Here is a 12,558-nt window from a genome sequence, read left to right on the forward strand (position 1 = left end):
TGTAGAACCTTTTTTTTGCCTGCCTCACTGAACAATTTCAAACACATGGATGTAATCTCTTACCGGCAGTCACCAAAAAACCCAGCATGGACTTCACATGAAAGAAGCCCAGAGCAGAATCTGCCTTTGCCAGGCTGTAAAGGCTTCTTATGGCAGGTGTTGGTCTGAATGGAAGAGCCAAAAATTGTTTTGTCAGAGCCTCCCTCTTAGCACTATTTCACTTTCATGATAGGATCAGGTAACAATTTCGTTTGCATGAAATGGCTATAAAGAGAAAAACTAAATATATTAGTTCCATGTGGAAGCCTTATCACTATTAAAACACAAATATTCAAGATCTTTGAGGTCTGCTCAGCTGTATTGACTGCATGCTCATTGTTGAACATTTCTGCATAATGGAATGAATCAAAGTCAATCATTTTCCATATCTGTGTACACAATCACGAAGCATTGTTGCATCCAACCCTAAAAACCTCAAAATATTATGACTATAAGGTCAATAGTTTGTGGAAGTCTGACCGTCATTCCCATGTCTATCCTTGAACAGGAATATGGGCGTTAATATGGAGTTGGTCCCCTTTTCTGTTAAAATATCCTCCGTTGTTCTGGACAGATTCATCAGACTATTGGGATTTGTGCTACAAGTGTGCTTTGGAAGGAAGATTCTGATGACATGATGCGTATTATCCCAAAGGTGTTCATTGGGGTTGAGTCCATGTCATGGCTTTGTTCAGGACACTTCCAATAAAAAAACTTCAACCTGGAGCTCACCTTGTGCGCAGAGGCATTGTCTTGCTGGAACAGATTTATGATTTTTATTCCCAGTAAAGTGCAGTCTTAATGCTGAAGTAAATGCTGTGCTTCCACCTTGGTAGTAATAATTTAGGGAAGCCTCACATATAGGTTTGATGGTCAGGTGTTCACAAACTTTTTACACTTTTTTAATGTTGGTGATGGGCAGCAAATTTCTACATCAGATGGAAACAATATAATAAAGCTTGATGTTTTGATCCAGAGCAACAAAAATGTTCTAATTATACTTTATAATTATACTTATTAAACTAGATGCAGTTCATCTCAAAAGCACATGACTTTGAGAGTACCAGAATCTTTTCCCTAATTTGCTTTACAGTGTCTTGACAACAGATCGTCCTACTGATGATGGAGCTAACCAAAGTGTACATTGGCCAGAAATCCACAGGGATTTCTTGCTATGCAATTACACAAATTAGAATGTAAACTAAATTTAAATAAGAAACGTCTGAAATTTCTTAAGATGTAAGTCTACAATATGTCAATAGCAGGTGTCTAGGTTGCAGCAAATTAAAGCCAGTCTCCTGCATTTGACTGAAATGTCACACAAACCCAATCATAAACCTATGAAAGCATCCCAGGCCTCTGTTGTGTGAATGATGCCATCATGTGGACTCTTTAAACACATCAAGCCAACAACACATTTCAGGTCATGTTTTGTGTATCGTTCCTACGTCACAACATACAGTAATGCGCTTACATTCAGTAGGTTTTGGTAAGTGTGGATTGCCATAGGACTCAATCTGAGACCACTTACACCACAGCGTTGCTAAATTTTTAATTCTAATACCACCAGGGGTGTTGATTATTAACTTTCTATAACAGCTGATTTGAAAGTATTTCTGTTTGTACGGCAAATCAAAGATTTGTATTGTTGCACTTTCTATTGGATTATCACTCCTATAGACCAACATGCACAGCCGATACTCGAAATAAACAAATTAAAACCATGTGTAATTATTGATGTGGTGAAGTCTTTTGTCAGGAAACATTTAGCTAAAATTTTTGGAAGGAGCCTACAGTGTCACTGCTTTCTAACAGTCAGATCTGTAGCTGTTCCTTTAAATATTCTGGTACGTGAACGGCGCTTTGGTTTTCTCAGTAACTGCAGCTGCATCTTTCTTCTTTCATTGGTGTAGACAGTTCATTAGCTGTTATAATGTAAGTAACAGGAGCACACTTTATTCACAGATGTTCACATCACCGGCTTATAATTATGGTCATGTGTTCCTGGACCAGAACCAAGAGTTAAGGACTGATATCATAAGATTAATGCAAGTTTTGGTGAGTTAGATAAGTTAGATACAGCCTTCATGCATATAACTCACATTCTAGCAACATTGTTACAACGGCAGACTTTAGTGTGACCAGATATAATGTCTTGTACTTATGTGTACTCTTAGACTTTTCCACTGTACAATAGTACTCGAGAGTCAACTTATGTTCTTACGGCAGAACGTTAAGGAACAAGCCACTCTACACCGCAAAACGAAGTTCCTTCAATTACTAGACAGTTTACATAACATTAACCGGCGAAACTGACTGCAAGGACCTTATCTTCAATTTACTTTCAGGCTTTAGAGTTTTGGCAACAGGACAAAACTACATGGTCAAAGTTTTGAGCTATTAGACTCATTTGCAGAGATAAAAATAATACCAACCAACCAACCAAAAAAAAAACCTTGAATGAAAAAAACATTGAAGCTCATATTCATTCTTATCCCTAGTTCCTTTCACCCAAGCACCACACATGACATCATGGAAAACTGAGGCGGCTCTTAAAGTGAAGTGGGAAACAGTGTATTTCTTTCACCGTTAGATTGAAAGGCGATAGATCCATCATTCTAAAAATACAGTGTGCATCACTGGATTCCGGGAATACTTTCAGCACCAAAAAACCTTGTGATTTGAGTGGCATTTAGACGGGTGTGATTAAACTCGGAAGTCAAGAAGCTGCACAGACTGAGACCTTAGCAGGGATTACACATCAGTTGGCTCTAATAAAATGTTTTTGTTTTTTTATATTGTCCAGGGAATAACTTGGCAAAAAGCATGTTGCATACTCACCTATTTACCTGGTATGTATGCTTACAAAAGTATATGCTTTAAAAAATATTTGTTGAGGAGGATCCTTTAGAACATTCTAGATTCACTTAAAATTACATACATGTCTTCTGCACAGCTTGTAAAGGAAAGCAAGTATTTCCTGTATTCCCTCTTACACGTGTACCAGTGTTCTGAGGTAAACCATTAAACAGCTCTAAGTGATGTTTAGTAGTTCTTGCTAACTCTCACCAGACTTCCACCTTAAGAAGCCAATCCCAACCTTCTATTCAAAGCCATTCATCCAAACCCCACTCCAAAAATTGTTCTCTAAATCCCATCCCTAAAGACATGCTCGCACACAATGAACTGGTAAGAAAAGATGAAAAACAGCAGCAGCGTGTTTGTTCCATGCTAGTAGTTAGACACGTAATTCCAAATCAAGAAGCTTAGAAATCCTCTACACTGATTGTGGAATTAGTTCATTGTGCAACTGTTTGGTTGGAAAATTTCTGCAATTATGTGATGAATTTGTAGACTGCATCCAAGTGTCGTTTACCTACGGATGTAGCTAGCTTCTTTAATTTTATATCGAACATAATTACAGTTGCAGCAGAGTAAGTAAGTATCACAGCACAACCACAATGTCATTTACACTGAAATATTTAATATAACACTCAGAAATAAAGATAACCAAAACTTTTGTTGTTGCTGATATGGTATGATAAAGTCTTCAGCTTTCGTAGCTTTAGTATATATTTTATATCTTTGAAAATAATTTAAGGTCCATAATTAGGTCTTATAGGACTATTGGTACCTGGTACCTTTAAAGTTTTGATATAAATTGTTAAATAAAGGTGCATCATACATTACTAAAGGCGCCCATATTCCTTTTAGACAATATTCTATCAGTAGAAGCAATTTCAAAGGGCTTAAAAATATCATGTATCTTATTCTTAAATTATAGTTGAATTGTCTTTCTTTTGGGAGACACTAGCAACTCTACTCACCGTTGTTGTTTTGTGGTTGGCCCGATGCTTTTGACGAGGCCTGTCTGTCGGTGTTGCTCATGTTTCTTGAGCCCTTCTCAGCACTGGTGTTGGGATTCACCCTATACTTGGACCCTTGGTTAGCACCAGAGTTATGGTTTACTGAGTTCCTCGAGACCCTCTCTGTGTTAGTGTTAAAGTTGCACCTGGAGCCCCTTTGAGCATTGCTGTTTGACTTGCCTGTGATCTTCGAACTCTCATTGCTGCTGTTGTTGGAGTTGTGCATGTTCCTGGAGCCTTGTTCCACACTGGTATTGCAGTTGGCAATGCTCCTGGAGCTGCTCTCAGTATTGGTACTGGGGTTTCCCATGTTCCTCGAGCTCGGCTCAGTGCTGGTGCGGCTCTGTCCCAGCCTCTGCTTAGTGCTCTCCACTGCATTCATTGCCTCAGTCGTGTGCCTCTTCCCTTCAGATCACCCACAGTTTGTCCCCCTGCCAAAACATACTCGTTAGGATACACCAGCCATGTTTAGCATAGTTGCAATGGCAGCAGTGTGTCATTTTACATTTGCTTGATGACAGCATGACAGTAAACTAAGCATAAAATATTTGCACTGAATAAACATTCATTCGATGTCAGATTAGGGCTCAACACAGTTCTTAGACTTTAAACTGTACATTGACCTTCATTTCCAACCACACTCGAGAATATGGCTCAGCTATGGAGGAGCACTCTGTTGATTTTTATTAAAATCCACTTAAGCCGGAAGACATTCAGCAGCAACTAGAATGACTCTGTTTGTTTATGGAGCGTAAGCTCACTTAAAGTCCACAAACGTATCTCCCTGTTGGTGCACCAGCCAACTTATTAATTTACAGAATTTACAGTGTACAGACCTTACTAAGGCCTACTCTTCTGGATGGCACCCCCCCGCCCCCCAACACACACACAGAGCATTCAGTAGCTTTGAGAGCCCCCTAAATGTGTCCCAGTGAAAAATGAGGCCTTCGCTCCGTATTCTACAAGCCAATACCTCTGCATGTATAATACATCATCTACAGAAACAACCGCATGGGGCACCACAAACATACATCTCTGTTTTCTTTAATAAGCTGTGTTTTGGAAGTCACTTTGTATGACTGAAAAACATTCATTCACACCCAAAATGCACAGCTTGTAAAAATAATCTTCCTATCAAAGCCTCTTTTCGAATTTATGGCACATTTGGGAAGCTACACAACCTTAAAAATGTAGGAGATAAAGTTTACGGATAATGGAATGATGGAAGGCTGTGAATTTAGAAGCCACAATTACAAATCAGTAGTTTTGTTGTGTCTAGGTTCAGCATTGAATTTCTTTGTCATGTCACACACCACAGTGGTGCTTAATGACTTACATGGAAATAGAAACTTGTTGACTTAATACTTAATGTGTAGTTTTTCTACAACTATTCCTGTTTTTATCTAGGCTTCTATGGACAATATAGTCATAGATAAGTTTCAAAACGACCCCAAAATGCTTTGGTTTTCTTCACACAAATGTTTTTTATCTTCAAAGTAAATGCTGATACCAAACCCATTTCTGCTCTAAAATTTGAAGCTCTTCTCTTTAACTACTAAAATTCTGTATAAAGTTATTATCCCAGCAGAGGTAAAAACATCTCACAATGAAAGCCAACAGTGTCCTGACTCATTTTATACCAGACTTGTGTTGAGGAATCAATTCATTTTTATTTATACTGATTAAACATTTCTGATAAGATAAATGCCAGTGTACTGTGTTTAAAGTAATACTTTGGGATAAAACAAACAACTCACATTTGTCACACAAAAAAGACAGACAGAACATTATACGTTTAAAATCTTAATATCTTTAACTATTCCTAATTGAAGTTTCAGAGAAACTGATCCTTACCTAACATAATGAACCCAGCAATATTATTTAAACCATTACAATTTATAAAACATCCAGAAAAACTAATTTGTCACCACAAAAAGCCACTGCTTCTATAAAGACAAAAAAGATTTAGATCGGATGACAAACCTCGTCTTTTTTGTCTCTGGAGCATGACTTTAATGAGGTCTTAACTGATGGGCAGGACTTTAAAAAACCCTTTCTAGAATGGAATCTGGGCAATTTATATTCTAGTGACAAGTTAGTCCTTTGGGTTTGCCGATTAAGCGTCCCAGATGAATGCCAAAGCATTGAATATGTAGGAGCGTCTGCAGCCAAGAGGCGATGCCATTCTGATTACTGCAGCCGGAGAAACATCTTCAAAGTCTGAGATAACATCTTCCAGTATGTGATATGTGCTCATGCTCATAATTTGAGAGTTAGGACGGAACGCTTTAATGGAATTCATGAGTATCGGTTAAGCTTATTACAGTATCCATAATGTCATCACTGTAAATTCTGCATAATGGCGTTTGAGAAAGCGCAGATCTTAACGTCTAACTTGTGGGTTCTTCGAGTCAGTATTATAAAAAAAAGGGCAACTGATTTAATCACACTTCAACTTTCCAGGGTGGTCTATTCCACGACGGAATAGTAAAAAGTAATTAGGTTTACAACAAAGCCGCTCCAAACGGCCGCTGTCAGCAGGAGGCCGCTTTCATTGATAAATTATTTTGGGGCAGCCTCATGTGCCGTGTTTTCTTTCCTTCTGTCAGTTTTAATCATCTCCCCTTTCTCTCACTTTGCACGTTTTTTTTTTTCCGCTTGCTGACCACCAGTTGAGTTGAGCCATGGCCAAATTTAGGGGAGGTTTTCATTGCTTTCCTTATTTATGTTGGGGTTATTCCAGGACTTCCAGGATGACATTGAACAAGGAATTAACACCGAGAACTTTTCACCAATTATCATTTAATGATCCTGAACAACCATACAGTTTAACATCAACATCTGAAATGGTTATAGGTTTTATGGAAAAAAAAAAACCTGTCATCTACAGATCAACAATTCACCTGTACTTAAAACAAGTTCACAATACATGTAAAGAACAAACGTCTCAGGAAACTAAAGGAACAGGTTGAAGTGAGTCTGATGACAGGTGATAATGAAGCGGAATGTAAACGCAAAGTTTTGCTGGGTGACGTCTTTAACAAATGAGGTGCAAATGCACTAATCAGAAGTTTTATGAGTAGCAGAGGTGAAATGTGAAAGCACGGCTGTGATGGTTTGTGTGATAAGTTCCAAACGTCATGCATCAGAAGTGACTATGTTTTAGCATCTACCTGAAAGTAAATAGACCCCCGTAATACAAAAAGGTGCCGGCACTAAAAAACAGTACGCATCACAGGACAAGCTGTTATTAAAATGACATTTTTTAAAATAGGATTTGGCAAGATTTAAAGCTTTTGCCATTCTATAATAAACAACAGCATGGCTATATTGAAAATATTTACTTAATTCTCTAAAGTGACTTATGGCAACATTGGCTACTAAACAGAATGTCATGAGTGTTATGGCGTCAGGTGCCATAGACTGTATAAATATTCCCTGTACACTTGTTTATAGGAAAACCCCATCTGGTTTTGGCTAGCAGAGGCAGACATACCGGTGACCCCAGGTTTTTCTAATGGAAAATATAACACAAGTGTTTGCTAAGCTGGAGCAAAGCTGAGAGAAGTACAACAGTCAACTGTCAAGTGACAGACAAGACAACGGTGTTAAAATCTACAGGCTCCATATTCAAAGGTCAATGCTTTTTTCATGCCTAGTAAATAGCATGTTAACATCTGAAATGCAGTCTAGAAAAAAAAAATACAAGCTTTCTCTTAAAGATATTTTTTTTTAACTAAAGTTCACTGCATGACTGAGCTGGATATTATCCAATTTCCATGCCTAAGTCCATGATTCGTGCTGTTTATATAAAAAAAAAATTAAATCCTTGTTCAACACTGAATCAAGAGAACATACATGTAAACTTTCAAAACCCATATCAGGCACCAAATTGTTATATTTCTGCTAATAGGTTGCATTTTACTCATAAATGAATAACTGGACTGAGTTTTTTTTTTTTTTTTGGTCTTTTTTTTGTATAGAATTAGCAAATACGCAAAATGTAGATAAGTAGCATTTGTGGCACAGGATGGCAGATGATTTCCTTTTTTCCACCTTTATTTTGTAAATTAATTTCAATCAGTATTTTCTAGCGTCCAACATTAAGAACAAAACAGAAAATGTGGACTTTATGTAAACTTGATGCTGATATTTCAGATGATGATATTAAATAGAGGTGAATAGAGACAGAGTTGAGCGAATGTTAATTGGAATTGACAAGTTTTTTTCATTTATTGAAATTCATTTAAATTATTAATAATTTCAATATCTAAAGTGTTGCCATTGTAAGCAAATTCATTACTATGCACATATAACAACAGCTACAGTAATCAATAATAATTGCTTATATTATTTTTCATTATTTTTTAATATTAACATTATTAACATTACTATTATGTCAATAATATCATTATTAATATTTTAACAATTAATAAGGATAAAAAAATTATGATAAAAATGACTTAGAAATTATGATGACAATGAAGATGATATTTATTATTATTATTATTATTATTATTATTATTATTATTATTATTATTATTATTATTATGCAAATTTTTGAAGGACACTTTGCCTACACATGTCTTTTACCTTTGTTATAAGACCTTTGCTATATGTTATATAATCTAGACAAAAATGACAGCCCAGTCATGGTTTCACTCACTTGACTGACAGAGTAAATAGAATTGAATCCTTAATGCAGATGCTCTGTTTTCAGCATTAACAATCCCGCTGCTATTCCAAACCATAGCCTCTGACCAATTTCCAATACTGCTCTGCTCTGCTCTGCTCTGCCAATACACACACATCCAGCAGACCTACGCTTAGTGAATGCAGACCTGACATGATTGTGGTTTGTTTAAATGACGCTTTTTGTGCCATTTAGCTTATTTGTGAGTCTGATTGTAAGTCTGTGGAGCAGGCATGTATGATGAATGGAGACAGATTAAAGCTGTGACTTGTGGAGGATTAGCTATGTAAACTGATGTCTAATAGTTGGTTGGTTATACATCCAGACTAATACAAGAAAAAGGGAAAAAGTTCATGTCCATGAGTTTGTTTAATATTGTTTTATTCAGGACTTTTGTTTAATCACACTTTCAAAGTTTGAAAAGTTCGACTGATAAAGCATCAGGCAAGCTTCATTTCATTATATTCTAAACTCCAAGCACAAATGTACCAAAATGTAGGTGATTACTATATACTCTTCCTTTATAATAACATATACATAATACAACAAAATACATAACACTTACTTTGGGAGAAATCTTCATGATTTTCAAACATAGCTTAGTTTTTAAACCCCTCTGACCAGTACACTGGTGTTCCACTGGCGTTCAACTTATGGCACATTTTCAATCAGTTTCAGTATAAACAAATGAATTGTTACTGCTGCAAGTCTGATAAAATGATTCAGGACACTGTTGGCTTTCAGTCTGAGATGTTTTAACCTCTGTTAGATAACATTACACAGAATTCTAGATGCTTATGAACAAACTTGGGGCATCTCAGATAGCAGAAATGGGTTTGATATCAGCATTTACTTTGAAGATAGAAACAGCTGTGTAAAGAAAATCTAACCAACTTGTCTATGAATATATTGTCCCTATTACTGTAGCTTAGATAAAAACAGTAATAGTTACAAAACACTACACATTAAGTATTAAGTCGATGAGTTCCTATTTCCATATAAGTCATTAAGCACCAATGTGGTGGGTGACATTTCAAAGAAATTCAATGCTGAACCTGGACACAACAAAACAGGTGTAAATCTATTTTTTTTTGTTACCTCTGGGAAAAAGAATTTTAAAAATTCATGTTTTTTTTTTTTTTTTGTCAGATAGAACATAACTCATAAAGCCTTGAGTTGTATCTAAGTATAAATATTCATGGGGCGTATCAGCATTTACTTTGAAGATTAAAAACAAAAGAATATATATTTTTTCTTTTTTTGGAGCTTTTCAATGAATTTATTGCCCCAGTAGTCTAAATAAAAACAGAAATCGTTATGAAAAACAACAAATTCTTAAAGCCCTGAGTGTCTACTTTTATATAAGCTTCACATCAACCACCACTGTGGAGTGTGACATGACATTCAATGCTGAACATGGACACAACAAAACAGAAGCAAATTCTTTTTATTTGCCCTCAGGGGAAAAAGAGTTCAAATTTTGTAAACCCTGTTGTCTGTCCTCTGCTCAGTAACTACACTAAGTCAAACCACCCATATTTCTTTTCAAAGTGAACTAACACAACAGTCAGTATCATAAATCGCTAAGCCATCGAGTTTCCTTCTGAAATTGACATCATACAGACATTATAGTATTCTTTAGCCAACACACATTTAAAAACACAGCTGAACTACTTGTTCGGGATGAAAATATTTAACACTTTAATAATCAGCACCCACATCCTTTTGAAAGAGTCACTGAACTTGTACACTTCATCACATCTTGGGCAAAAAAACAGAACAAAATTCCAAGTCTCCTTGTGCTAATGTTCAACAAAAAAATAGCTTAAATTCCCAAGAGTAAAAACATGACACTTGTCTGAACAGAGATGCCAAGAAAGATTAGTATATTAGCTGAAAGTGAGTGAGTCAGTTTCTCACAGCTCACCAGATGTAGACTAAATGTAATGCCAAAGAACAGGAGTATAAAACCCATCAGTCCAAACCAAAAAAACATCAAAAAGACATTAAGTCTGAATGCTCTGTTTTACAGCCAGTACATGGACGTTAGGTTTGTGACGTGATCTGGGCTGGCTTTGGGGAAATGTGCTAGCAGGACTGTTTTTTAAAGATAATATAATGTTTCATTTTTGGAATCGCACCACCACAAGCACAACCCACTGTATGTACCATCTACTGCATTTTATCACGATCACTTACTGTACTGTACTGATATCAGACTCCCTAGACTGATATCCTTGTACTATATGTGCAATAAGTACCTTCCTTATTATGTTCTACTATGCCACTTTATGACAGCACCCATTTCTACATCTCCAAACTTGAAACGTTGAACCAGATGGTTGGTCAGAACAATACACAGAAATGTATGAGGTGAGATTGGGGCTGATTTCTCTCTAGCCCAGACTGTAGACTTACGCAGTGAGATACACTTTTCAGAGTGAAATACTCCCTGGATTTGATCTTTATGTGCAGATATTTTTTCAGAACACTTATGTGACACATCCCTACAGTGATGGAGGATGTTTTGTGAGGATGAATAAGGTGGATTATTCAATCTGTAAATCTTTTGGAGAAGAAAGTATAAGAAGACTGAATTAGCACATGTTCTCAAATCAAAAGTACAAATTACACAAAAAGACAGAATTGTATATTTTGTGGATTTTTTGTTTGTTTGATGGAATGAAACGGTTAAAACGACATGAAGTCAGCATCAAGTCAATTAATAATAATAATAATAATAATAATAATAATAATAATAATAATAATAACAACAACAACAACAATTATTATTGTTGTTGTTGTTGTTGTTTTTATTATTATTATTATTATTATTATTATTATTATTATTATTATTATTATTATTATCATTATTATTATTAAATTTATTTATTGCCGTATTTTTAATCACTCATGGTCACAATACACATTTAAACAAGTAATAAATAATAAAATAACAGTAAACAACAATAAAACAATATTTACATTTAAAAACATTTAAGGAGATTTAAGTTCAGCCGAAGATCATGTGGAATAAACACTTCTGAATAAATATGTTTTGAGTTGTGTTCTGATTGTGGTGAGAGTTTGTGTTACGGATGATTTCCGAGAGAGAATTTACAAAAAAGCATAAATACAGCTCCCTGACTTCCTTCATGTGTGTAATTACTTGCCCCACATATTTCTTTTTACACCATCAACAAGACCTTAACATGCTGTGTTCCTCAACTCAAACAGTTTCATTACAAACCTTTTCAAAGATTTCAGGTTTTACCGCTCATATCTAAAGTCATCACTATTCATCACTGGATGCAACGATACGTCAAAGAGGGACTCATTAAGCGATGAAGATTTCCAGTTTGACCTATCAAACTATCAGCTGCTTGTATAAATAGCTGTGAGGACACCAAGGTCCAGATCTCAGAAGTTTGGGGAATTTTTTGCTACAAATTCTATTTACAATAAAGACGTGAACAATAGAGATGTTTATATACACATTTTGTTAAAGTTTTCCTGGAACAAAACACTTGACTTGGATGAGTTTGCTAAACAAAATTCTATCAAAATTTCTTAACTATATTTAATAACTGGATATAATAGATGACTAAGATTAAGATCTTTAATGTGCTGCTCTTCGATATGAAATTGTGTCACTGTAAATGTTCTAATGCAAGATAAAATAAAGAATTTTAATCTGGAAGAACTAGGCTTCAATTTCAAGACTTATAATAAGCTGTTATTATAATAATTTCCAAGATTAAAAGATCCACATTTATTCTATTCGTGTATGTTCTCCTTTAATATGAAATCAGTTCCAGAAACATTCAAGCAAACCCCAGAAAAAAAATCCCTCTAACATCGTGAACTTGCCTATTTTCTAAAGTCCTCATGTCATTTTTGGAAACTGAAAGGTTTATGGTAGAATTTACCTAAGATTAAGGATTTTAACCCTGACATTTC

The 12,558-nt window shown here is 35.6% G+C and overlaps 1 protein-coding gene across 11 annotated transcripts in view; it reads right to left on the reverse strand.

Annotated features, from left to right (window-relative positions):
- myocd (myocardin) overlaps positions 1 to 12,558 on the reverse strand; it is a 91,290-nt gene that overhangs the window by 32,235 nt on the left and 46,497 nt on the right. For all 11 annotated transcript variants that reach the window (XM_027177560.2, XM_027177565.2, XM_027177568.2 and 8 more), the window contains one exon: positions 3,867 to 4,336. In XM_027177560.2, coding sequence (XP_027033361.2) covers positions 3,867 to 4,287 — 421 coding nt within the window. In that variant the 5' untranslated portion in view covers positions 4,288 to 4,336. The remainder of the gene's footprint in view (positions 1 to 3,866; positions 4,337 to 12,558) is intronic.

The sequence above is a fragment of the Tachysurus fulvidraco genome, chromosome 8, assembly GCF_022655615.1.
Source record: "Tachysurus fulvidraco isolate hzauxx_2018 chromosome 8, HZAU_PFXX_2.0, whole genome shotgun sequence".
In the NCBI taxonomy this organism is placed as follows: domain Eukaryota; kingdom Metazoa; phylum Chordata; class Actinopteri; order Siluriformes; family Bagridae; genus Tachysurus; species Tachysurus fulvidraco.